The following is a 27,782-nucleotide window of genomic DNA, read 5'->3' on the forward strand; positions in this document are numbered from 1 at the left end:
GTAGGACATGGGGTAAGGGGCAGGAGGAGGTAGAGGGGTCATAGATGGGGCAGGGGGTAGAGGGGTCAGGACATGGGGTAGAGGGGGTAAGGGTAGGACATGGTAAGGGGCAGGGGGTAGAGGGGTCATGGATGGGGCAGGGGTAGGGGTAGAGGGGTAGGACATGGGGGAAGGGGGTAGAGCGGTCAGGACATGGGGCAGGGGTAGAGGGGGTAAGAAGTAGGACAGGGGGTAGAAGGGGTAAGTGGTAGGACATGGGGCAGGACAGGGGGTAGAGGGGGGTAAGGGACATGGGGTAGAGGGGAGTAAGGGATAGGGGGTATGACAGGGGGTAGAGGGGTAATGGAGAGGGGGTAAGGGACATGGGGTAGAGGGGTCAGGACATAAGACAGGAGGTAGAGGGGGGTAATGGGCAGGCGTAGAGGGGGTAAGGGGTAGAACATGGGGTAGGAGGTAGAGGGGTCATGGATGGGGCAAGGGGTAGGACATGGGTTAAGGGGCATACGCACACACTACAATCTGGTCAGGTGTATCTCCTTTACCTGCTCCACCCTCTCTAAACCTATAGCTAACCTCCACACTTTACAATCTGTCCAGGTTTATCTTCTGCAGATCTCTGCCCCCTGGAGGTTGATTCGCACTGTTTCCCCCTGTTACTTGCAGCCTCTGTGATAATTCTGTATGGCCTAATAATGAGCTAGTATAGGTAATATATACAAAACAGTAAAGGCTGTTGTTTTATTCTGAATTATCATGAAATGACAGGCAGCTACAGTGGATGTAACATTTGGCAAATTCCAATCTGTTACGTCATTGTAGACTACACATTCTTTCAGTTTCACGTCTTTAAAAAATAACATCCCAAAAAATCTGCTTATTTCTGGGAAAACCTAGTCTCAATAATTGAGATAATTATTGTTATTTTATTTTTTAAATTAGGACAACTCTGGTACCCCAGTCAGTTCACACTTTAGGGAAGCGATTGAAAACTGACCACGGATCTGGCCTCATTGGAAAAGTATTGCAAAAAAAAGACATTACAGTATGAAGATAAGCTTAAACTGCTTCTCCAATAGAATCCCCTGATCACACTTGTAGGCGTTTTTAATGGTGACGTTGGCTAGCGAAATTCATGCGTAGATACGTCTCCCGGTCGTCTCGCACCAAACTGCGCATGGGCAAACCGTCAAAAATCATAGGCACTCGTTCGATAGTTGTTTTTTACGAAAATGAAAACGTGTCAGTTTGTCACTCACGATGATGTAATAATAACATGTTCAACTACTTGGCTGCATTGACTCGAATCTAGGTTGTGCCTTAAGATTTTGAGAAAATTAACAACCAAGGAATCATTTTTACTTGTCAAACCCCGACCTGGTCTGTTTCGTTAGCGTTCCCGGAAGTCTCGTGGTGTAGCACCTCTGGGTTTAGAAACTCTGTGTACAGTTTGAGACCATAGGACTGCAGCGTGCGCCCTTTGCGACTATACTGTCAATGGCGAACGATACGGCAACGTCCGCAAGGGGTAGAAGGGAGAAGATGGCGGAGGAAGATACAAATGCAGAGAAATTCAAGGAGAAAGCGAATAATTACTTTAAAGGTAGGATTTCAACCATGTAAAGTTATCTTTCAATATGGAAAAAGTCTGTAATGATCAAAATCCAGTGCCCTTCATATGGACAACAACAGTGGATTTTTCTAGCACACATGAGACGGTTGCTATGCTAACGTTAAGTAGCTAACTAGCTGAACGGCGCATTGCTTTTAATGGACAGTTGCGGTATGCTATGCTAGCCAACGCTTGTGAAAAAGTACCTCAGAGTTGTGTGGTGGCGTTGTCGTCAGCTCGGGTCTTGTAAAAAACACGATCCATTCATATTCCATGTAATATTTATAATTGTGTGAAATGATATGATCATCCAGTATGTCGTAGTTTATCTTGATGACACCAACCAGAATTTTCTAGCTAACGGTATGTGTTGTATCAGAAACTTTTATCACACTGGCGCGTGCACACATATCAAGTCATTCATTCCCAACGTTAGCTACTGTAGCTAGCACTGTTTTGGTTTTCATTTTGGAATTTGACACCCGTCAAAATAGCTTTGCCGTTTGAAAACAAAACCTGTCTCACCCGAGAAATCATTAACTTTGCACATAATAGCCTAAATCACAACAAATGGTTACTAGTGGTAGCTTGGCACATAGCTTATCTCCCGCATAATGATCGGCTAACGTTGGCTAGCTCGCTGCCTTTACTTCTGTAGCTAACAGGAGGATAAGCTCTGGTATTTATCTAGCAAATTAAGTAATACAATTCTCTTGCAGTGTGTTCAGAGTAACTCGGGATGCCACGTCAATAGGTTGAAGTGAATGGCTAGATCATGGTTTATGTTAAAGGCAAATCAGAGTTTCCAAAACATTTAAGTGCACTGATTGCAATAGCTAACTAGCTACATGGCCATAACTTGATATGCAAGTGTCTGCACATTTGTCATATCAACCATCTAAGTTTATTGGTAAATAGATGAGAAAATATGTAAAGCTAGACAAGCTGGTCCACTACAGTACACTGGTACACAACAGTTCGCTGTTATGGTACCCTGCAACAGTACAGTGTCCTGCTATACTACACTGGTATGCTAGAGTACCCTGCTACAGTACACAGGTACACTACATTACCCTGTTACACTACAGTACCCTGCTATACTACACTGGTACGCTACAGTACACATGTACACTACATTACCCTGCTACACTACAGTACCCTGCTATACTACACTGGTACGCTACAGTACACAGTAGAGGTCGACCGATTATGATTTTTCAACGCCGTTACTGATTATTGGAGGACCAAAAAAAGCCGATACCGATTAATCGGCCAATATTTTTATATTTTTTACTTATTTATTTATTTGTAATAATGACAATTACAACAATACTGAATTAACACTTATTTTAACTTAATATAATACATCAATAAAATCAATTTAGCCTCAAATAAATAATGAAACATGTTCAATTTGGTTTAAATAATGCAAAAACAAAGTGTTGGAGAAGAAAGTAAAAGTGCAATATGTGCCATGTAAGAAAGCTAACGTTTAAGTGCCTTGCTCAGAACATGGGAACATATGAAAGCTGGTGGTTCCTTTTAACATGAGTCTTCAATATTCCCAGGTAAGACGTTTTAGGTTGTAGTTATTATAGGAATTATAGGACTATTTCTCTCTATACGATTTGTATTTCATATGCCTTTGGCTATTGGATGTTCTTATAGGCACTTTAGTATTGCCAGTGTAACAGTATAGTTTCCGTCCCTCTCCTCGCTCCTACCTGGGCTCGAACCAGGAACACATCGACAACAGCCACCCTCGAAGCAGCGTTACCCATGCAGAGCAAGGGGAACAACTACTCCAAGTCTCAGAGCGAGTGACGTTTGAAACGCTATTAGCACACCCCGCTAACTAGCTAGCCATTTCACATCGGTTACACCAGCCTAATCTCGGTAGTTGATAGGCTTGAACTCATAAACAGCTCAATGCTTGAAGCACAGCGACGAGCTGCTGGCAAACTAATGAAAGTGCTGTTTGAATGAACGCTTACGAGCCTGCTGCTGCCTACCACCGCTCAGTCAGACTGCTCTATCAAATATCAAATCATAGACTTAATTATAACATAATAACACACAGAAATACGAGCCTTAGGTCCTTAATATGGTCAAATCCGGAAACTATCATTTCGAAAAAAAAGTTTCTTTCAGTGAAATATGAAACCGTTCCGTATTTTATCTAACGGGTGGCATCCTAAGTCTAAATATTGCTGTTACATTGCACAACCTTCAATGTTATGTCATAATTATGTACAATTCTGGCAAATTAATTACGGTCTTTGTTAGGAATAAATGGTCGTCACACAGTTTGCAACGAGCCAGGCGGCCCAAACTGCTGTATATACCCTGACTGCTTGCACGGAACGCAAGAGAAGTGACACAGTTTCCCTAGTTAAAAGAAGTTCATGTTAGCAGGCAAAATTAACTAAATATGCAGGTTTAAAAATGTATACAGTGAGGGGGGGGAAAAGTATTTGATTCCCTGCTGATTTTGTACGTTTGCCCACTGACAAAGAAATGATCAGTCTATAATTTTAATGGTAGGTTTATTTGAACAGTGAGAAACAGAACAACAAAAATCCCGAAAAACGCATGTAAAATATTTTATAAAATGTTTTGCATTTTAATGAGGGAAATAAGTATTTGAACCCTCTGCAAAATATGACTTAGTACTTGGTGTCAAAACCCTTATTGGCAATCACAGAGGTCAGACGTTTATTGTAGTTGGCCACCAGGTTTTCACACATCTCAGGAGGGATTTTGTCCCACTCCTCTTTGCAGATCTTCTCCAAGTCATTAAGGTTTCGAGACTGACGTTTGGCAACTCAAACCTTTAGCTCCCTCCACAGATTTTCTATGGGATTAAGGTCTGGAGACTGGCTAGGCCACTCCAGGACCTTAATGTGCTTCTTCTTGAGCCACTCCTTTGTTGCCTTGGCCGTGTGTTTTGGGTCATTGTCATGCTGGAATACCCATCCATGATCCATTTTCAATACCCTGGCTGAGGGAAGGAGGTCCTCAAACAAGATTTGATGCTACGTGGCCCCGTCCATCATCCCTTTGATGAGGTGAAGTTGTCCTGTCCCCTTAGCAGAAAAACACCCCCAAAGCATAATGTTTCCACCACCATGTTTGACGGTGGGGATGGTGTTCTTGGGGTCATAGGCAGCATTCCTCCTCCTCCTCCAAACACGGCGAGTTGAGTTGCTGCCAAAGAGCTCCATTTTGGTCTCATCTGACCACAACACTTTCACCCAGTTGTCCTCTGAATCATTCAGATGTTCATTGGCAAACTTCAGACAGGCATGTATATGTGCTTTCTTGAGCAGGGGGACCTTGCGGGCGCTGCAGGATTTCAGTCCTTCACGGCGTAGTGTGTTACCAATTGTTTTCTTGGCGACTATGGTCCCAGCTGCCTTGATCATTTACACGATCCTCCCGTGTAGTTCTGGGCTGATTCCTCACCGTTCTCATGATCATTGCAACTCCACGAGGTGAGATCTTGCATGGAGCCCCAGGCCGAGGGAGATTGACAGTTCTTTTGTGTTTCTTCCATTTGCAAATAATCGCACCAACTGTTGTCACCTTCTCACCAAGCTGCTAGGCGATGGTCTTGTAGCCCATTCCAGCCTTGTGTAGGTCTACAATCTTGTCCCTGACATCCTTGGAGAGCTCTTTGGTCTTGGTCATGGTGGAGAGTTTGGAATCTGATTGATTGATTGCTTCTGTGGACAGGTGTCTTTTATACAGTTAACAAGCTGAGATTAGGAGCACTCCCTTTAAGAGTGTGCTCCTAATCTCAGCTCGTTACCTGTATAAAAGACACCTGGGAGCCAGAAATCTTTCTGATTGAGAGGGGGTCAAATACTTATATCCCTCATTAAAATGCAAATCAATTTCTACAATTTTTGACATGCGTTTTTCTGGATTATTTTGTTCTGTCTCTCACTGTTCAAATAAACCTACCATTAAAATTATAGACCATTTCTTTGTCAGTGGGCAAACGTACAAAATCAGCAGGGGATCAAATACTTTTTCCCCTCACTGTACTTGAGTATTGATTATAAAGAAAGTCATTGATGTTTATGGTTAGGTACACATTGGTGCAACGACAGTGCTATTTTCGCGAATGCGCTCGTTAAATCATCACCCGTTTGGCAAAGTAGGCAGTGATTCGATGAGAAATTAACTGGCACCGCATCGATTATATGCAACGCAGGACAAGCTAGATAAACTGGTAATATCATCAACCATGTGTAGTTAACTAGTGATTATGTTAAGATTGATAGTTTTTTTTATAAGATAAGTTTAATGCTAGCGTGCAACTTACCTTGGCTTCTTGCTGCACTCGCGTAACAGGTAATCAGCCTGCCACACAGTCTCCTGGTGGAGTTCAGTGTAATCGGCCACAATTGGTGTCCAAAAATGCCGATTACCGATTGTTATATAAACCTGAAATCGGCCCTAATTAACGACCGTTCCACAGGTGCATGTTCATTAATTGTTTATTGTTCATTGAACAAGCATGGGAAACAGTGTTGAAACCCTTTACAATGAAGACCTGTGAAGTTATTTGGATTTTTACGAATTATCTTTGAAGTTTCTTTTTTTGTTGAGTTTAGGTATGCATGTATGCGTTGACATTGGTTTTTCACATGGGCGTTTAACTAGACATCGGGCCGATACCGATGTTGGCATTTTGAGCTAATATCGCCCGATTCCGATATGTTCACCGATTATATTGTGCATCCCTACTTCCTATTGTGGGTATGTGTCTTGCAGTGGTATACATTACAATGCAACCTTTGAACCCTTTTCTAGAGAAAGAGTATGAGAATAAATGTGATGTTTTCTAGAGAGAGACTATGAGAATGCGATCAAATACTACACGGAGGCGTTGGAGCTCAACCCGTCCAGCGCCATCTACTTCTCCAACCGCAGCCTGGCATACCTGCGGACAGAGTGCTATGGCTACGCCCTGGCCGACGCCACCAAGTGTCTGGAGATTGACCAGAACTACATCAAGGGTTACTACCGCCGAGCCACGTCCAACATGGCCCTGGGAAAGTTCAAGGCTGCACTCAAAGACTACGAGACGGTAAGACAGGACAGGGTTAGACGAGACAGTAGAGTTCAAGTTAGACTCAGCAGATGACAGGAGAGGAGGCTTAAAGGTACTACTTCAAGATGACATTATTGAGTATGTTTACCTGCACACTAATAATGAGATATTAAACTGAATTATTAGGACATGTAAACACATTCATCAGAGTTATAGCAGTGTTTTTGAACTGCGCGTGTGCTAGGACGAGCAGCGTATTGATATAGTATTTGAGACTAACCTTTATGTAATACTGTCTATATGAGACTGACCTTTATGTAATACTGTCTGTATGAGACTGACCTTTATGTAATACTGTCTATATGAGACTGACCTTTATGTAATACTGCCATAGTGGTTTATGTGAGACTGACCTTTATGTAATACTGCCATAGTGGTTTATGTGAGACTGACCTTTATGTAATACTGCCATAGTGGTTTATGTGAGACTGACCTTTATGTAATACTGCCATAGTGGTTTATGTGAGACTGACCTTTGTAATACTGTCATATTGTTTGTGAGACTTTATGTAATACTGTCTATATGAGACTGACCTTATGTTATACTGTTTATGTGTGAGACTGACCTTTTATGTAATAGTGCTTTTACCCTTATTTTTACCAGGTAAGTTGACTGAGAACCCATTTTCATTTATAGCAACGATATGGGGAGGGGGGGATGAATGAGCCAATTATAAGCTGTGGATGATTAGGTGACCATGATGGTATGAGGTTCAGATTAGGAGTTTAGCCAGGACACCGGGTTTAACACCCCTACTCTTACGAAAAGTGCCATGGGATCTTTAGTGACCACAGAGACTCAGGACACCCGTTTAATGTCCCATCTGAAAGATGGCACCCTACACAGGGCAATGTCCCCAATTGCTGCCCTGGGGCATTGGGATATTTTTTTCGACCAGAGGAATGGGTGCCTCCTACTGGCCCTCCAACACCACTTCCAGCAGCATCTGGTTTCCCATCCAGGACCAACCCTGCTTAGCTTCAGAAGCAAGCCAACAGTGGGATGCAGGGTGTTATGCTGCTGTGTGAGAGACTGACTAATTCTGCTCCTCCCCCTGTCCCTGTGTGTCTGACTGTTGGTGTGGGGTTAGGTAGTGCGTGTGCGGCCCAACGATAAGGACGCTAAGATGAAGTACCAGGAGTGCAACAAGATCGTGAAACAGAAAGCCTTCGAGAGAGCCATTGCTAGCGACGAGATGAAGAGATCAGTTGTAGACTCCCTAGACATTGAAAACATGAGTGAGTGGTTTCTTATCTCATATTTTATGATTAATTACTTTTGTAAAATATTTGTTGTCGTAACTGTTGTAAAACTATATATTATCCACCAGTCATTTTAATGTCTATAAATAATGGGCTACTGCCTGTATACATGGTGCTTAATCGACCCTTCAAGGCCAAGTTACTGTAAAGCTCTTAGTGACAAATGTTGCTGTAAAATTGGCTATATACATTTGATGGTTTGTTTGATTGATTGTGCCACCATGCAGTGATCGAGGACCAGTACACAGGACCGAAGCTGGAAGAAGGGAAGGTGACAATGAGGTTCATGAAAGAGATGATGGAGTGCTTCAAAGACCAGAAGAAACTGCACAGAAAGTGTGCTTATCAGGTACACATACAGTACCTTCAGAAAGTATTCTCACCCCTTGACCTTTTCCACATTTTGTTGTTACAGCCTGAATTTAAAATGGATTCAATTGAGATTTTGCGTCACTTACCTACACACAAGTCCCCATAATGTCAAAGTGGAATTATGTTTTTAGAAATGTTTACAAATTAATAAAAAATGAGAGAGAGATATATACAGTTAAGATCACAGGACACCAGATAAGACAGGAGAATTACATCATTCACAAGTGATGGGCTAATATTGTCAGACTTGTTAATTTAAATGTTTTCTTTACATTTGCTAAATATTATAGAGTGCATTTGGAAAGTATTCAGAGACCTTCCCTTTTTCCACATTTTGTTACGTTACAGCCGTATTCTAAAATGTATTAGATAAATGTTTTTCCTCATCAATCTACACACAATACCCCATAATGACAAAGCGAAAACATTTTTCAGAATGATTCATACCCTTTGGTATGAGACTTGAAATGGAGCCCAGGTCCATCCTGTTTCCATTGATCATACTTGAGATGTTTCTACAACTTGATTGGGGTCCACCTTTGGTAAATTCAATTGATTGGACATGATTTGGAAAGGCACACACCTGTCTATATAAGGTCCCAAAGTTGATAGTGCATGTCAGCGCAAAAACCAAGCCATGAGGTCGAAGGAATTGTCCATAGAGCTTCAAGACAGGTTTGTGTCAAGGCACAGATCTGGGGAAAGGTACCAAAACATTTCTGCAGGATTGAAGGTCCCCAAGAACACAGTGGCCTCCATCATTCTTAAATGGATGAAGTTTGGAACCACCAAATACTCTTCCTAGAGCTGGCCGCCCGTCCTAACTGGGCAATCGAGGGAGAAGGACTTTGTTCAGGGAGGTGACCAAGGACCCCGATGGTCACTCTGACAGAGCTCTAGAGATGGTTGTCCTTCTGGAAGGTTCTCCCATCTCTGCAGCACTCCACCAATCAGGCCTTTATGGTAGAGTGGCCAGATGGAAGCCACTCCTCAGTGAAAGGCACGACAAACCACTTGGAGTTTTCCAAAAGGCACCTAAAGAACTCTCAGATCATGAGAAACAAGATTCTCTGGTCTGTTGAAACCAAGATTGAACTCTTTAGCCTGAATGCCAAGCGTCGCTTCTGGAGGAAACCTGGCACCCTTCCAACCTGACAGAGCTTGAGAGGATCTGCAAAGAATACAAGTGTTCCAAGCTTGTAGTGTCATACCCAAGAAGACTCAAGGCTGTAATCGCTGCCAAAGGTGCTTCAACAAAGTACTGGAAAAAGGGTCTGAATACTTATTAAAATGTAATATTTCCGTATTTTTTTGTATACATTTTCAAAAATTCCTAAAAACTGTTTTTGCTTTGTCTTTATGGGGTATTGTGTGTAGACTGAGGCCAATTGTGCGCCGCCTCATGGGTCTCCCGTTGACAGCTGGCTGTGACACAGTCTGGGATCAAACCCGTGTCTGTAGTGACACCTCAAGCACCACCGATGCAGTGCCTTAGACCACTGCGCCACTCGGGAGGCCCCTAGTTTACTAAACTTACGCATTGCCCTAAACCTTATGAAATACAAATCCTTCTATAAAACATGTAATCCTGTATTTGTGTTACCTAATAAAATGTATCCTTTCAGATTCTGATCCAAGTCAAAGAACTCTTATCCAAACTACCCAGTCTAATTGAGATCACATTAAAAGAGGTGAGACATCCATGATATATGTTGACTTCCTGGTATTGCTCTGCCTCCCCTCCTGTCCTCCAATTGTCAAGATGATTATCCCCTTCAGCAGATGAACTGTCCTGTGTCTAAACCTGTCCTCTGTTTTCTCCCCAACAGACAGAAAAGATAACCATTTGTGGTGACACACATGGACAGTTCTACGATCTTATAAACATCTTTGAGCTGAACGGCTTACCCTCTGAGACCAACCCCTATGTATCCTGTTCAGTGACATGTGCAGTAAAACTGTGTGTGTTAGTATTCATTGAAATGTACATTATAACACTTAACAATAAAACACAGCTATTTAATGGAGACTTTGTGGACCGTGGTTCGTTCTCCCTAGAGGTCATCCTGACTCTGTTTGGCTTCAAGCTGCTCCTTCCTGACTCCTTCTACCTCCTCAGAGGTCAGTATTTGGATTTTTGGTATTCATTAGGATCCCCATTAGCCGCTGCAAAAGCATCAGCTACTCTACCAGGGGTCCACATGAAACATGACATAATACATAGTACAGAACATTATTAGTCAAGGACTGAAATACATACATTTAAAATGTCACACACAGCCTACATATCAGTACACACAATATCTAGGTCTAATACATGGTACAGTGTAAATTACAATACAATATACACTGCCGTTCAAAAGTTTGGTGTCACTTGTTTTTGAAAGAAAAGTAAATTCGACTGGCAGCTTCATTAAATAGTACCTGCAAAACACCAATCTCAACATCAACAATGAAGAGGTGACTCCGGGATGCTGGCCTTCTAGGCAGAGTTGCAAAGAAAAAGCCATATCTCAGACAGGCCAATAAAAAAGAAAAGATTAAGATGGGCAAAAGAACAGACACTGGACAGAGGAACTCTGCCTAGAAGGCCAGCATCCCGTAGTCGCCTCTTCACTGTTGACGTTGAGACTGGTGTTTTGCGGGTACTATTTTAATGAAGCTGCCAGTTGAGGACTTGTGAGGCGTCTGTTTCTCAAACTAGACACTCAAATGTACTTGTCCTCTTGCTCAGTTGTACATCGGGGCCTCTCACTCCTCTTTCTATTCTGGTTCGAGCCAGTTTGTTCTGTTCTGTGAAGGGAGTAGTACACAGCATTGTGTGAGATCTTCAGTTCCTTGGCAATTTATCGCATGAAATAGCCTTCATTTCTCAGAACAAGAATAGACTGACGAGTTTCAGAAGAAAGTTCTTTGTTTCTGGCCATTTTCAGCCTGAAATCGAACCCACAAATGCTGATGCTCCAAATACTCAACTAGTCTAAAGAAGGACAGTTTTATTGCTTCTTCAAATAAAATGTTATTTGTCACATACACATGGTTAGCAGGTGTTAATGCAAGTGTAGCGAAATGCTTGTGCTTCTAGTTCTGACCATGCCGTAATATCTACCAATTCCACAACAACTACCTTGTACACACAAGTGTAAAGGAATGAATACGAATATGTACATAAAAATATATAACTGAGTGATGCCCGAACGGCATAGGCAAGATGCAGTAGATGGTATGGAGTACAGTATATACATATGAGATGAGTAATGTAGAGTATGAAAACATAAAGCAGCATTGCTTAAGGTGGCTAGTGATACATTACATCAGGATGGCAAGATGCAGTAGATGGTATAGAGTACAGTATATACATATGAGATGAGTAATGTAGGTTATGAAAACATTATATAAAGTGGCATTGTTTAAAGTGGCTAATGATACATCTAATTACATGAAGATGGCAAGATGCAGTAGATGGTATGGTGTACAGTATATACATATGAGATGAATAATGTAGGTTATATTATTTATCTAATATAAATAATATAAAGTGGCAAGTGAAATTGATTACATCAATTTTCCCATTATTAAAGTGGCTTGAGTTGAGTCAGTATGTTGGCAGCAGCTACTCAATGTTAGTGATGGCTGTTTAACAGTCTGATAGAAGCTGTTTTTGTCTCTCGGTTCCAGCTTTGATGGACCTGTACTGACCTCGCCTTCTGGGTGTTAGCGGGGTGAACAGGCAGTGGCTTGGGTGGTTGTTGTCCTTGATGATCTTTTTGGCCTTCCTGTGACATCGGGTGGTGTAGGTGGCATGGAGGGCAGGTAGTTTGCACCCGGTGATGCGTTGTGCAGACCTCACTACCCTCTGGAGAGCCTTCCGGTTATGGGCGGAGCAGCTGCCGTACCAGGCGGTAATACAGCCCGACAGGATGCTCTCGATTGTGCATCTGTAAAAGTTTGTGTTTTTGGTGACAAGCCGAATTTCTTCAGCCTCCTGAGGTTGAAGAGGCGCCACGCTGTCTGTGTGGGTGGACCATTTCAGTTTGTCCGTGATGTGTACGCCGAGGAACTTAAAACTCTCCACCCTCTCCACTACTGTCCCGTCAATGTAGATAGGGGGCTGCTCCCTCTGCTGTTTCCTGAAGTCCACGATAATCTCTTGTTTTGTTGACATTGAGTGCGAGGTTATTTTCCTGACACCACACTCCGAGAGCCCTCACCTCCTCCCTGTAGGCCGTCTCGTCGTTGTTGGTAATCAAGCCTACCACTGTAGTGTCGTCTGCAAACTTGATGATTGAGTTGGAGGCGTGCATGGCCACGCAGTCGTGGGTGAACAGGGAGTACAGAAGAGGGCTGAGAACGCACCCTTGTGGGGACCCAGTGTTGAGGATCAGCGGGGTGTTGTTACCTACCCTCACCACCTGGGGCGGCCCGTCAGGAAGTCTAGGACCCAGTTGCACCGGGTGGGGTCGAGACCCAGGGTCTCGAGCTTAATGACGAGTTTGGAGGGTACTATGGTGTTAAATGCTGAGCTGTAATCGATGAATAGCATTCTTACATAGGTATTCCTCTTGTCCAGATGGGTTAGGGCAGTGTGATGGAGATTGCGTCGTCTGTGGACCTATTGGGTCTGTAAGCAAATTGGAGTGGGTCTAGGGTGTCAGGTAGGGGGGAGGTGATGTGGTTTAATCAGAACAACAGTTTTCAATTCTAACATAATTGCAAAAGGGTTTTCTAATGATCAATTAGCCTTTTAAAATGATAAACTTGGATTTGCTAACACAACATGCCATTGGAACACAGGAGTGATGGTTGCTGATAATGGGCCTCTACGCCTATGTAGATATTCCATAAAAAATCTGCCGTTTCCAGCTGCAATAGTCATTTACAACATTAACAATGTCAGCACTGTTATTTTTGATCAATTTGATGTTATTTTAATGGACAACATTTTTTAAATGTCCTTGTTTTTGAAAGAAAAGCAAAGTGACCCCAAACTTTTGAACGATAGTGTATATAAAATGGCTGTCTCTCTAAAGTCCCCTTTGTGCCGTAAGGTGTTCTTTTATCTGTTTTTTTTAATGTTTTATTGCTAGCTTGCGTTACCTGGGCTGGCAGAGTTCCATATATTCATGGCTCTATTTAAAAATGGTGCATTTCCCAGCCTCTGTTCTGAACCTGGGGACTGTGAAGAGACATCTGGTTGTATGTCTTGTTGTACCGATTAGTGTCAAAACTACAGTACCAGTCAAAAGTTTGGACACACCTATTCATTTAGATTCTTCAAAGTTGCCACTCTTTGCCTTGATGACAGCATTGCACACTCTTGGCATTCTCTCAACCAGTTTCAATTAACAGGTGTTAAAAGTTAATTTGTGCAATTTCTTTCCTTCTTAATGTGTTTGAGCCAATCAGTTGTGTTGTGACAAGGTAGGGGTGGTATACAGAAGATATCCCTATTTGGTAAAATACCAAGTACGTATTATGGCAAGAACAGCTCAAATAAGCAAAGAGAAACGACAGTCCATCATTACGTTAAGACGTGAAGGTCAGTTAATCTGGACAATTTCAAGAACTTTGAACGTTTCTTCAAGTACAGTCGCAAAAACCATCAAGCGCTATGATGAAACCGGCTCTCATGAGGACCGCCATAGGAAAGGAAGACCCAGAATTACCTCTGCTGCAGAGGAGAAGTTCTTTAGAGTTACCAGCCTCAGAAATTGCAGCCAAAATAAATGCTTCATAGAGTTCAAGTAACAGACACATCTCAACTTCAACTGTTCGGAGAAGACTGCGTGAATCAGGCCTTCATGGTTGAGTTGCTGCAAAGAAACCACTACTAAAGGACCCCAATTAGAAGAGACTTGCTTGTGCCAAGAAACACGAGACCAGTGGAAATCTGTCCTTTGGTCTGATGAGTCCAAATTAGAGATTTTTGGTTCCAACCGGCGTGTGTTTGTGAGAGTAGGTGAACAGATGATCTCTGCATGTGTGGTTCCCACCGTGAAGCATGGAGGAGGTGTGGGGGTGTTTTGTGGTGACACTGTCAGTGATTTCATTTTTTTTTTTTTAATTCAAGGCTCTCTTAACCAGCATGGCTACCACAGCATTCTGCAGAGATACATCATCCCATCAGGTTTGCGCTTAGTGGGACTATCATTTGTTTTTCAACAGGACAGTGACCAGACACACCTCTAAGCTGTGTAAGCGCTATTTGACCAAGAGAGTTATGGAGTGCTTTATCAGATGACCTGGCCTCCACAATCACCCGACCTCAACCCATTTGAGATGGTTTGGGATGAGTTGGAAAGCAAAGTGAAGGAAAAGCAGCCAACAAGTGCTCAGCATATGTGGAAACTCCTTCAAGACTGTTGGAAAAGCATTCCTCATGAAGCTGGTTGAGAGAATGCCAAGAGTGTGCGACGCTGTCATCAAGGCAAAGGGTGGCATCTTTGAAGAATCTAATATATATTTTGATTTGTTTAACTTTTTTTTAGTTACTACATGATTCCATGTGTTATTTCATAGTTTTGATGTCTTCACTATTATTCTACAATATAGAAAATAGTAAAAATAAAGAAGAACCCTTGAATGAGTAGGTGTGTACCAACCTTTGACTGGTACTGTATGTGCAAATTGCGTGAACAGACAGTTCGGTACCTTTAGATACATCAATACCTCGCACAAAGACCAATAGTGATGCAGTCAATCTGTCCTCAACTTTAAAGCCAGCAGAGACTGACATGCATGTTACTTTCCCTCTTGTGTGCATCTAAGTGCAATAGGTGCTGCTTTATTCTGGACCAACTGCAATTTACCTATGTCCTTCTTTCCCATTTTAGCCACCATTGAGTCTATATGTTTTGACAATGACAGCTTGCGATCTAGGATTACACCCAGCAGTATAGTCTCCTCAACTTGATCAATCACCACATTATTATTAGGTTTAGCGTTGCGCGAGTGATTTGTCCCAAACATTATACTTTTCGTTTGAGATATTTAGCACCAATCAAATGTATTTATAAAGCCCTTTTTACATCAGCCGATGTCACAAAGTGCTATACAGAAACCCAGCCTAAATGCCCAAACGGCAAGCAATGCAGGTGTAGAAGCACGGTGGCTAGGAGAAACTCCCATGAAAGGCTGGAACCTAGGAGGAAACCTAGAGAGGAACCAGGCTCTGAGGGGTGGCCAGTCCTCTTCTGGCTGTGCTGGGTGGAGATTATAACAGTACATGGCCAAGATGTTCAAATGTTCATAGAGGACCAGCAGGGTCAAATAATAATAATCACAGTGGTTGTATAGGGTGCAACAGGTCAGCACCTCAGGAGTAAATGTCAGTTGGCTTTTCATAGATGATCATTCAGAGTTAGAGACAGCAGGTGCGGTAGAGAGAGTGAGTCGAAAACAGCAGATCCAGGACAAAGTAGCAGGTCAGGGTTCCATAGCTGCAGGCAGAACAGTTGAAACTGGAGCAGCAGCACGACCAGGTGGACTGGGGACAGCGAGGAGTCATCAGGCCAGGTAGTCCTGAGGCATGGTCCTAGGGCTCAGGTCCTCTGAAAGAGAGCGAGCGAGAGAGAGAGAGAGAGTTAGCAGGAGCATACTTAAATTCCCACAGGACACTGGATAAGACAGGAAAAATGCTCCAGATATAACAGACTGACCCTAGCCCCCCGACACACAAACTATTGCTGCATAATTACTGAAGGCTGAGACAGGAGGGGTCGGGAGACACTGTGGCCCTGTTCGACGATACCCTTGGACAGTGCCAACCAGGCAGGATATAAATATAACCCCACCCACTTTGCCAAAGCACAGCCCCCACACCACTAGAGGGATATCTTCAACCTCCAACTTACTACCCTGAGACAAGGCCGAGTATAGCCCATGAAGATATCCGCCCCGGCACAACCCAAGGGGGGCGCCAACCCGGACAGGAAGATTACGTCAGTGACTCAACCCACTCAAGTGACGCACCCCTCCAAGGGACGGCATAGAAGAACACCAGTAAGCCAGTGACTCAGCCCCCATAATAGGGTTAGAGGCAGAGAATCCCAGTGGAGAGAGGGGAACAGGGCTTCACCATGTTTCATCAAAGTATAGCTGTGTATCGTCCGCACAGCAGTGAAAGTTAATATTATGTTTCCGAATGACATCACTAAGAGGTAAAATATATAGTGAAAACAATAGTGGTCCTAAAACGGAACCTTGAGGAACACCGAAATTTAAAGTTAATTTGTCAGAGGCTCATCAGAGGCAAACATCTTTTTTTTCACCTTTTATTTAACCAGTTAGGCCAGTTGAGAACATGTTCTCATTTACAATTGCGACCTTCCGATAGATAAGATCTAAACCAGGCCAGATCTTGTCCGTGTAGACCAATTTGGGTTTCCAATATCTCCAAAAGAATGTGTTGATGGATGGTATCACTAAGCAGCACTAAGGTCTGGGAGCACGGGGACAGATGCAGAGCTTTGATCTGATGCCATTAAAAGGTCATTTACCACCTTCACGAGTGCAGTCTCAGTGCTATAATGGGTTTGTCTTCAGGAAGGCAGTGAGTTGCTGCTCAACAGCTTTTTCAAAAGAAGTTCAGAGGAATGGGAGATTCGATACAGGCGGATTTATTATTTATTATTCTTTTTAAATATTTTCTGTGTCAAGGTTTGGCTTTTTCAAGTGAGGCTTTATTAATGCCACTTCTGGTGAGTTTGCTACACATCTGGCCTATTGCTAGGTACCCATTCTAAAATGGACTGAAGCTCTATGTTAAGTGTCTGTTGTTTATTTGACTGTTGCAGCCAACGTGTATACTGTTGAGTCATCAGCGTACATAAACACACAGGCTTTATTCAAGGTCAGTGGAAGGTCATTAATAAAAATAGAAAAAAATAATGGCCCTAACCAGCTGCCCTGCGGTACACCGCACTCAACAAAATTTCCATGAGAGAGGCTTCCATTAAAGAAAACCCTCAGTGTTCTATTAGATGGGTAACTCGCAATCCATAACACCTAAAAACAAAATTCAGCAATAGCTTATGATCAATGACCTCAAAAACTGCACTGAAGTCTAACAGAACAGCTCCCCTATCTTCTATACATTTCTTTCAGCCAATCATCAGTCATTTGTGTCAGTGCCGAGCATGTGGAGTGCCCTTCCCTATAAGCATGCTGAAAGTGTTTTTATTTTGTTTTCTGTAAAATAACTTTATTTGATCAAACACAATTATTTCCAAAAGTTTACTAAGCAATTGTAACAGGCTGATTGGTCGGCTGTTTGAACCATTAAAGGGTGCTCCTCCCTGATTCCTTCAACCTCCTCAGTGGTCAGTATGCTCCTCCCTGATTCCTTCTACCTCCTCAGTGGTCAGTATGCTGCTCCCTGATCCCTTCTACCTGCTCAGTGGTCAGTATGCTGCTCCCTGACTCCTTCTACCTGCTCAGTGGTCAGTATGCTGCTCCCTGATCCCTTCTACCTGCTCAGTGGTCAGTATGCTGCTCCCTGACTCCTTCTACCTCCTCAGTGGTCAGTATGCTGCTCCCTGACTCCTTCTACCTCCTCAGTGGTCAGTATGCTGCTCCCTGACTCCTTCTACCTGCTCAGTGGTCAGTATGCTGCTCCCTGACTCCTTCTACCTGCTCAGTGGTCAGTCAGTATGCTGCTCCCTGACTCCTTCTACCTCCTCAGTGGTCAGTATGCTGCTCCCTGAATCCTTCTACCTGCTCTTACATTAAAGTTGATAAAAAAGTGTTGTATGTCAGTGTCCAGTCTTCTATTCCCATGTGTAATTGACCCTTCCCTAAGCCCTGCCCCCTTGGTTACTGTTGCAACCTTGGTCAACATTTTCCCAGGAAACCCAATTCCCCTTTCAAACCACTGGAGAAAACACCTCACAATGATCTCAAATGGTGTTTTTAATACACAATGAAATGAAACACAGATTACCCCTTGCCAATCAGGAGACTCTTGGGTATGTTGTGGTGGACTGTTATTACAATTACTTCACAGGAACCTGGTCAAATTAAGTTTGTAGTGTGGCTAGCCACTGGATGGCTCAATGCACTGCAGTCAAACGACTAACTCATTTTGGAGCTTCTCTTAAATTGTTTGTCCATGTCGACAGCAGATGAAAGTTCTATTCCTAATAAAGCCAATTTAGCTAGCTAACATGCATTTGGAGAAAAACAAGTTATATTAACTATGGCTAGCTAGCTACTAGCACTGGCATTGTTTTCAATGAGAGCTAGCTGACCAGCTAGCTGACCAGCTAGCTAACAAACAATTCAACAGTATCATTTAGGATAAAAAAAAAACGCTTCAACAGGCTGTATTTTATGTATTTAACTATATGCACTGTTCAATTATTTAGCCATTTTTAAACCATTTATTTTGGGATGGAAACTCTGTTTTTGCCCTCCTGTGCTTCCAAGGGTTTGAAATGTAAGCTTGTCTGAGGTGTCGGACTCGACGACAGTTGGTATCCATCAGAGCATTGCCATTTTTAATTTTGCCCAAAATTCTGGGGCGGGGCTTAGAGAAGGGTAAATTGTATTTTTAACTAATGTCCATATGTTCCTGTGTAACTAGGTAACCACGAGACTGACAACATGAACCAGATGTATGGTTTTGAGGGGGAGGTGAAGGCCAAGTACACCGCTCAGATGTTCACGCTCTTCAGTGAGGTCTTCCAGTGGCTGCCTCTAGCCCAGTGCATCAATGGCAAAGTCCTGGTAGGTAACCCTGACCTGTGACCCCTAATCTCTAGCCCAGTGCATCAACGGCAAGTCCTGGTAGGTGATGCTGCGTTCATAACCAAGTGGGAATGTCGTAAATACGAGTTGGTACATTCACGTTTTGAACTGGGAAATAGGGTTGGGCCATATTACGATATCGAAGATGACTGTCCGATATCGTGATGTGACAGACGGTGTATAGCGTATTTCAACTTGTCTGGCACCGCACATTAAAGAGCTGGCCAGGCAGCCCACAGCAGGGCCATGTCAAGTGGCTTATTCCTTTGCTATAGCCTGCATAACCTATTTGAATAAATATGGCGTAAGTCTTTTACAGAATTCCGGAGAACAATGTAGGCGGAGCTAAACTGTTCCCTAAAGCAGAGCAGAATGCCCAGTCAGAAGTCTTTTTCTATGATGTCGGATGATCTCGGACAGATACATTTTTTTTTTTTGCTGATGTGTTATTATTTTAAACGCTACATTTTGTATTTTCTCTCCATTTGATATGAATATGAGTGAAGTTTTTATGCATGCCGGCAAACAATTTATCTAATAGACTTTTGGGCTCTTTAGTTGAAGTTGTTTTTGAATAACCTAAAAACATGATAGGCCTAAGGTAATAATGAGGGGTACAACAAACAATAGCAAGATAGAAAAATCGAACGAGTAGTTTGAACAAACCTTACAGTTAATCATGCATCCCTCCACCCTAACCCTAACCAAACGGCCAAAAGCCAAATCGTGCTAATTTTAAATGGCCTATCAAAAGCATTAAGACAAGTTAAAGGTATTGTCCTAAAGTTGCAGCTTTCAAATAGGAACAATTCTGAAAGTCAGTCTTTTGGCAAGCCTCTCTCACAGCTTTATTTTGAATTACAAATATTACAGGTAACAAGAAGTGAAATTGAGCAAACAATATGAAGACATCTGGAATGATTTGTCCAAAGAACTTAAAGCTGAGCAAAGCTTATGAAGGAACAACGTGTATAGTAGGCCTATTTCCATTATTAACAATGTAGGCTACAACCTACCTACAACATACAGATGCCTAGGCCTAATAAGAGAGGAAGATTAGATAAAAATGCATATCATTGTATAATGATCCAGTTCTGGGGACAGCAGAGTTGTGTGCTCTGTAGCCGGGCCCTTGATGATTTACAACCCATCACACAACGCACAGCCAGTGAGGCCACTTGCGCAAATAAACAGATTTGGCTCTAAAATATATTTTGTCATGATTCCTCTCGTCCCTCCCATAGCAGGCAAGCTTACGATAGCGCTCCTTTTTAGCTGTCTCCTTTTGACATCTTTTAAAAAACAACATTTTAAAAAGGGGCCGATACCATTGTATTTCAGTGTTTTTATGGGTACTTTAATGCCATAGAGCCAAGGTTGACAACCCTCATTTTATTTTTTTATTTAACCTTTATTTAACTAGGCAAGTCAGTTAAGAACATTAAGAACAAATTCTTATTTACAATGATGGCCTACCCCCGGTCAAACCAAGACGACACTGGGCCAATTGTGCGCCGCCCTATGGGACTCCCAATCACGGGCGGATGTGATACAGCCTGGATTCGAACCAGGGACTGTAGTGACGCCTCTTGCACTGAGATGTAGTGCCTTAGACCGCTGCGCCACTCGGGAGCCCGGGGAAATACTATCAAACATGAAGGCTTGTGATTGTTTTGCTTGTTTTTTACAATTAATTATTTTATTTCACCTTTATTTAACCAGGTAGGCTAGTTGAGAACAAGTTCTCATTTACAACTGCAACCTGGCCAAGATAAAGCAAAGCAGTGCGACAAAAACAACACAGAGTTACACATAAACAAACGTACAGTCAATAACACAATAGAACAGTCTATGTACAGTGTGTGCAAATGTAGAAGAGTAGGGAGGTAAGGCATTAAATAGGCCATAGAGGCGAAATAATTACAATTTAGCATTAACCATAAGTATATCTCAAGCTGCTTTCTAAATCAGAAGAAAAAAATAACAATTAATATATCAACCATCTATATTTTGTTCTTACCATAAACAACTGCTGAAGATGCCGCCATGCTTGCTGTCTTTTTTGTTGACAAATGACATCGAAGAGCTGCAAGTGGTAAACTTGTTGGATGATAGGAGTTTCTCACTAGTAATCACCAGTTGGAGGGCCGTTCAAGTGGATTTTTCCCAGTCGTATGCTGGTATTTACGAGATGTTGTGAAAGCAGCATTACCCTGACCTTTAACCTCTGACCCCTAACCTTTGGCACAATGCATCAATGGCAAAGTCCTGGGCCTTTTCTCATTTGGGCAAAGGTCCGTCCGTCTCTCCTCCGTGACCCGGAAACAAATAGTAGTCCAATAGTCAAGAAGAGTGTCAATTTGTTAGTAGGCGAAGGGCAGAAGTCCTCCCCTCATCGAGGATAGGAGTCCTTCACAGAAGTTTTGATAACTGTCACACCCCCTTTGAAGCAGTTGTTTTCTCACATACCGTATCAACTGCAAAGTCCTGGGAAGAATCTCAATTGCATACTCCTCGCATCCTTTCTACTCGCCTCCTCCTCAAAACCCATTAGATGAGAAAGCCAGTGGTCCCTCTGAACCTCTCTATTCAAATCAAAATCAAATCAAATGTATTTATATAGCCCTTCGTACATCAGCTGATATCTCAAAGTGCTTACAGAAACCCAGCCTAAAACCCCAAACAGCAAGCAATGCATGTGAAAGAAGCACGGTGGCTAGGAAAAACTCCCTAGGAAAAACTCCCTAGAAAGGCCAAAAACCTAGGAAGAAACCTAGAGAGGAACCAGGCTATGAGGGGTGGCCAGTCCTCTTCTGGCTGTGCCGGGTGGATATTATAACAGAACATGGTCAAGATGTTAAAATGTTCATAAATGACCAGCATGGTCAAATAATAATAATAATCATAGTAGTTGTCGAGGGTGCAACAAGCACGTCCGGTGAACAGGTCAGGGTTCCATAGCCGCAGGCAGAACAGTTGAAACTGGAGCAGCAGCATGGCCAGGTGGACTGAAAAGGAGGTGAGGAGTATGCAATTGAGATTCTCCCCTGGTAGGTAACCTTGACCTCTAATCTCTGACACCTAATCTCTGGCACAGTGTAACAACAACAACAGTCATGGTAGATTCCCTGTTAGGCTTACAATGGTACAACTTGACATGGTAGGTTCCCTGTTAGGCTTACAATGGTACGAGTGGACATGGTAGGTTCCCTGTTAGGCTTCCAGTTGTTCAACAGTCATGGTAGGTTCCCTGTTAGGCTTCCAGTTGTTCAACAGTCATGGTAGGTTCCCTGTTAGGCTTCCAGTTGTTCAACAGTCATGGTAGGTTCCCTGTTAGGCTTCCAATGGTACAACTGGACATGGTAGCTTCCCTGTTAGGCTTCCAATGGTTAAACTGGACATGGTAGGTTCCCTGTTAGGCTTCCAGTTGTTCAACTGGACATGGTAGGTTCCCTGTTAGGCTTCCAGTTGTTCAACTGGACATGGTAGGTTCCCTGTTAGGCTTCCAGTTGTTCAACTGGACATGGTAGGTTCCCTGTTAGGCTTCCAGTTGTTCAACAGTCATGGTAGGTTCCCTGTTAGGCTTACAATGGTACAACTGGACATGGCAGCTTCCCTGTTAGGCTTACAATGGTACAACTGGACATGGTAGGTTCCCTGTTAGGCTTCCAGTTGTTCAACTGGACATGGTAGGTTCCCTGTTAGGCTTCCAGTTGTTCAACTGGACATGGTAGGTTCCCTGTTAGGCTTCCAGTTGTTCAACAGTCATGGTAGGTTCCCTGTTAGGCTTACAATGGTACAACTGGACATGGCAGCTTCCCTGTTAGGCTTACAATGGTTAAACTGGACATGGTAGGTTCCCTGTTAGGCTTCCAGTTGTTCAACTGGACATGGTAGGTTCCCTGTTAGGCTTCCAGTTGTTCAACTGGACATGGTAGGTTCCCTGTTAGGCTTACAATGGTACAACTGGACATGGCAGCTTCCCTGTTAGGCTTACAATGGTTAAACTGGACATGGTAGGTTCCCTGTTAGGCTTCCAGTTGTTCAACTGGACATGGTAGGTTCCCTGTTAGGCTTCCAGTTGTTCAACTGGACATGGTAGGTTCCCTGTTAGGCTTCCAGTTGTTCAACAGTCATGGTAGGTTCCCTGTTAGGCTTCCAGTTGTTCAACTGGACATGGTAGGTTCCCTGTTAGGCTTCCAGTTGTTCAACTGGACATGGTAGGTTCCCTGTTAGGCTTCCAGTGGTACAACTGGACATTTGAAGACTGTTGTCTATAGCTGTGTTATCTGTGCCAGGTGATGCACGGGGGGCTCTTCAGTGAGGACGGCGTGACGTTGGATGATCTGAGGAAGATCGACAGGAACAGACAGCCCCCAGACTCTGGTAAAATCAATCAATTAATCAATATCTTTATCAATATCTTTATTGTCCTGTACCTAGGAATAAGCTTGTTTGTTGTTGTTTTCTTCAGGTCCTATGTGTGATCTTCTCTGGTCAGATCCACAGCCACAGGTTTGGTGTCCAGCACCACACTCGAAATACACTGTCATCAACAATAATCTGCTTCAAATAGATGACATCATGTAGTACAGTTATCTACTTAAATGATAATCCTGAATATTTTCTCTCCTCGGCTCCATCTGTCTCAGAATGGCCGGTGTGTCTCTAAGCGAGGTGTGAGCTGTCAGTTTGGTCCTGACGTCACCGAGCGGTTCCTAGACCAGAACAATCTGGATTACATCGTCCGCAGTCACGAGGTCAAGGCAGAGGGTTATGAGGTCACACACTCAGGGAAGTGCATCACAGTCTTCTCAGCGCCCAACTACTGGTAACTATGGCAACAGACTCACTATTCAATCCTACTTTAGTGTTTCCATCTGCATTGCCATATTTAAAATAATAACATATATTGTAAGACTTTCAAATGTCACCCCCCTCTAAAGCCTTAGTTTAAGATGACAGTAACAGTATTCTCTTCCTCCTCTCCCTCCCTCTCTTCCTCTCTTCCCCTCCCTCCCTCCCTTCCTCTCTCTCTCCCTCCCATTCACCTCTCTCTCTCCCTCCCATTCACCTCTCACCCTTCCACTCTCTCCTTCCCTCTCGTCCCCCCCAACCCCCACCACCACCAAAGTGATCAGATGTGTAACAAAGGGGCGTACATCCATCTCAGTGGATCAGACCTCAAACCACAGTTTCACCAATTCACTGCTGTGGTCAGTACATCTATTATATATGATATGTCCTTACTGTGAGCCAGTCCATACTAACCCAGTTCACTGCTGTGGTCAGTACATCTATTATATATGATATGTCCTTACTGTGAGCCAGTCCATACTAACCCAGTTCACTGCTGTGGTCAGTACATCTATTATATATGATATGTCCTCACTGTGAGCCAGTCCATACTAACCCAGTTCACTGCTGTGGTCAGTACATCTATTATATATGATATGTCCTCACTGTGAGCCAGTCCATACTAACCCAGTTCACTGCTGTGGTCAGTACATCTATTATATATGATATGTCCTCACTGTGAGCCAGTCCATACTAACCCAGTTCACTGCTGTGGTCAGTACATCTATTATATATGATATGTCCTTACTGTGAGCCAGTCCATACTAACCCAGTTCACTGCTGTGGTCAGTACATCTATTATATATGATATATTCCTTACTGTGAGCCAGTCCATACTAACCCAGTTCACTGCTGTGGTCAGTACATCTATTATATATGATATGTCCTTACTGTGAGCCAGTCCATACTAACCCAGTTCACTGCTGTGGTCAGTACATCTCCTTACTCTCATGAACCTCTCTCTCGCGCTCTCTGTCTCTTTCTCTGTCTCTCTCTCTGTCTCGGTCTCTCTCCCCTCCACAGCCTCATCCGAATGTGAAGCCCATGGCGTACGCCAACTCCCTGATGCAGATGGGGATGATGTAGAGGCCAAGCCCAAGTCACTCAGTCTGACCCCTGACCCTGGCCAACAACAGCCACCACTCCCTCCAGCCCTTACACAACAACATGCCCTTATCTACTGGTCCATACTGTGCTCCATGGGATATCTCTCACCCAGCCAGTCCTGAGTAGCTCCCTTCCCCTTGGCCCAAACTCTTTGATCTTTCTAGAGCAGCACTGTAGTGATGGAGCTTTCACCATATGACTGTCACCTTACTGCTCTGCAGAAATCAAAGGGTTATTGTTAAGGGGAAGAAATGGGAAGCGAATTGTGTCCACTTCCGATAATCCCTCCTGTTTCTTTCAGAGTAGACAACATGGCAGGGTAATGTTATTTAAGGTAGGAAGAGACAACATGGCAGGGTTATGGTATTTAAGGTAGGAAGAGACATGGCAGGGTAATGTTATTTAAGGTAGGAAGAGACATGGCAGGGTAATGTTATTTAAGGTAGGAAGAGAACATGGCAGGGTAATGGTATTTAAGGTAGGAAGAGACAACATGGCAGGGTAATGGTATTTAAGGTAGGAAGAGACATGGTAGGGTATTTTGTTTTGAAGGTAGGAAGAGACATGGCAGGGTAATGTTATTTAAGTTAGGAAGAGACAACATGGTAGGGTGATGGTATTTAAGGTAGGAAGAGACAAGATGGTAGGGTAATGGTATTTAAGGTAGGAGGAGACAACATGGTAGGGTAATGGTATTTAAGGTAGGAAGAGAACATGGCAGGGTAATGGTATTTAAGGTCGGAAGAGACAACATGGCAGGGTATTGGTATTTAAGGTAGGAAGAGACAACATGGTAGGGTATTGGTATTGAAGGTAGGAAGAGACAACATGGTAGGTAGGAAGAGACAACATGGTAGGGTAATGGTATTTAAGGTCGGAAGAGACAACATGGCAGGGTATTGGTATTTAAGGTAGGAAGAGACAACATGGTAGGGTATTGGTATTGAAGGTAGGAAGAGACAACATGGTAGGGAGGAAGAGACAACATGGTAGGGTAATGGTATTTAAGGTCGGAAGAGAACATGGCAGGGTCATGGTATTTAAGGTAGGAAGAGACAACATGGTAGGTAGGAAGAGACAACATGGTAGGGTATGGTATTTAAGGTAGGAAGAGACAACATGGTAGGTAGGAAGAGACAACATGGTAGTGTATGGCCAATTCCTGGCTATTGATAACCAACCACCCCTGCCAGTTTGGTGTTGAAGCATCCATTTTGGAGCTGCTGGGTTTGAAGTGATTAGACTGGTTAATCATACTGTACCTAACCTTAACCATACTGTATGTGGCTCAATACTGGCTCTGACCCTAATCATACTGTATCATAATGGTTGATTAGGGTAACATGTGGTTGATGCCGTTCCAGCCATCATGATGAGCTGTCCTCCCCTCAGCAGCCTCCATGGTACAGTTTTGATACTGTATGGAGCTGGTTTGGACCAAAGAACTGGAATGATCCGCACTGTCACAGCAGTAAAACTGTTCTGCTACTGTAAAACATACTGTTGGTTGACCTACTGTTCAGTTTATAGTGTCTCTGGTTGGGGAGTGAGAGCAGTATATCTATACTGTTCAGTTTATAGTGTCTCTGGTTGGGGAGTGAGAGCAGTATATCTATACTGTTCAGTTTATAGTGTCTCTGGTTGGGGAGTGAGAGCAGTATATCTATACTGTTCAGTTTATAGTGTCTCTGGTTTGGGAGTGAGAGCAGTATATCTATACTGTTCAGTTTATAGTGTCTCTGGTTGGGAGTGAGAGCAGTATATCTATACTGTTCAGTTTATAGTGTCTCTGGTTGGGGAGTGAGAGCAGTATATCTATACTGTTCAGTTTATAGTGTCTCTGGTTGGGGAGTGAGAGCAGTATGTACTACAGTATTGGTACATAGTTTTATTAAAGTCTTCTTTTTTACAGTAGAAAATGTAGCTATGATTCCATCTTCAGGAGAAAACATGAACCTGGTTATTTGGCTCGTCTCACTCTGCACGGTGCTGTTCATTCCTACTAGTCAGATGGTTTAGACACATGTTCTACATGTATGTTGTTCTTCACATTCAACAAAGCTGATCCTTGTTCTGTTGTTATTTTTGCACTGCTGCACCTCTTCTCTCCCCTTTTCTTTACCTGTTGCTGCTCTCCATGTTAACTCTTCAGCTCAGCCAGTCAGTCTCCTGGTAGCTCCTGCACAACCCCTCTTCTCTCCCGACCTGCTTTGCTACAAGGCCAAGCACTGGTGTGATGCTCCAATCCGCTCCACTGTTAGTCTACCAGTGACTCTGCCCATTTGCAGATGTATGGCTCAGACGTCCAGCTGCCGTGTCCCCTCAACTTTTTAGATCATTCTATACACTGAAGTGTATGTATGTGTGTATATATATATATACTGTATCATTTAAAATACATTCTGTGTACATGTTTGGGAAAAAAAGTTATTCAATAAAAAACTTTAAGTCCAATGATTTTGAATGAAATATTTTTGTTGTTGAAATGTCAGTACACAGGGCCTGCATCCGGACACTAGAGGGAAACAATGATTCTGTTTTGAGTCAAGAAACTGACCCACTTTAAAGTAATTGCCAATATATTTGCTCATGTAGCCATGTATACTTTATTACCTGTCCATTGGGTGTTTAGGCATATACCAACAGTATAGGTTATTACCATGGTCTGTTTAGACATATACCAACAGTATAGCTTATTACCATGGT

The 27,782-nt window shown here is 43.1% G+C and overlaps 1 protein-coding gene and 1 long non-coding RNA gene across 9 annotated transcripts; both read left to right on the plus strand.

Moving 5' to 3' along the window:
- Positions 1-1,222: 1,222 nt before the first annotated feature.
- On the plus strand, positions 1,223-27,530 carry LOC115163873 (serine/threonine-protein phosphatase 5). Of its 8 annotated transcripts, none has more exons than XR_003869827.1 (13): positions 1,223-1,600; positions 6,466-6,707; positions 7,823-7,970; positions 8,222-8,343; positions 9,992-10,057; positions 10,196-10,487; positions 18,949-19,091; positions 23,411-23,498; positions 23,587-23,627; positions 23,765-23,943; positions 24,247-24,328; positions 24,993-26,025; positions 26,181-27,530. XR_003869827.1 is itself a non-coding variant. In XM_029716086.1 (13 exons), the coding sequence occupies exons 1-13, from the start codon at positions 1,495-1,497 to the stop codon at positions 25,053-25,055; spliced, it is 1,485 nt and encodes a 494-aa protein (XP_029571946.1). In that variant the 5' UTR covers positions 1,227-1,494; the 3' UTR covers positions 25,056-27,530. The 8 variants fall into 8 exon arrangements, 2 of the variants coding, with proteins under 2 accessions (XP_029571945.1, XP_029571946.1); XR_003869830.1 differs by having other exon boundaries at positions 24,993-25,889; XR_003869826.1 differs by having other exon boundaries at positions 24,993-25,701; positions 25,778-27,530.
- Positions 22,091-23,157, plus strand: LOC115163875 (uncharacterized). The gene is made up of 2 exons (XR_003869832.1): positions 22,091-22,317; positions 22,358-23,157. It is a non-coding gene; the product is annotated as an uncharacterized LOC115163875 (long non-coding RNA).
- Positions 27,531-27,782: the final 252 nt, after the last annotated feature.

The sequence above is a fragment of the Salmo trutta genome, chromosome 26 (genome assembly GCF_901001165.1).
Source record: "Salmo trutta chromosome 26, fSalTru1.1, whole genome shotgun sequence".
Taxonomy (NCBI): Eukaryota; Metazoa; Chordata; class Actinopteri; order Salmoniformes; family Salmonidae; genus Salmo; species Salmo trutta.

What these genes read in the sequence shown, in the direction of transcription:
- LOC115163873 (XM_029716085.1), top strand. Translation starts at nt 1,495, where the DNA reads ATGGCGAACGATACGGCAACGTCCGCAAGGGGTAGAAGGGAGAAGATG. An exon ending in GCATCAATGGCAAAGTCCTG is followed by an intron (nt 19,092 to 23,410) that starts GTAGGTAACCCT and finishes TATCTGTGCCAG; the next exon opens with GTGATGCACGGGGGGCTCTT. An exon ending in TTCACCAATTCACTGCTGTG is followed by an intron (nt 24,329 to 24,992) that starts GTCAGTACATCT and finishes TCCCCTCCACAG; the next exon opens with CCTCATCCGAATGTGAAGCC.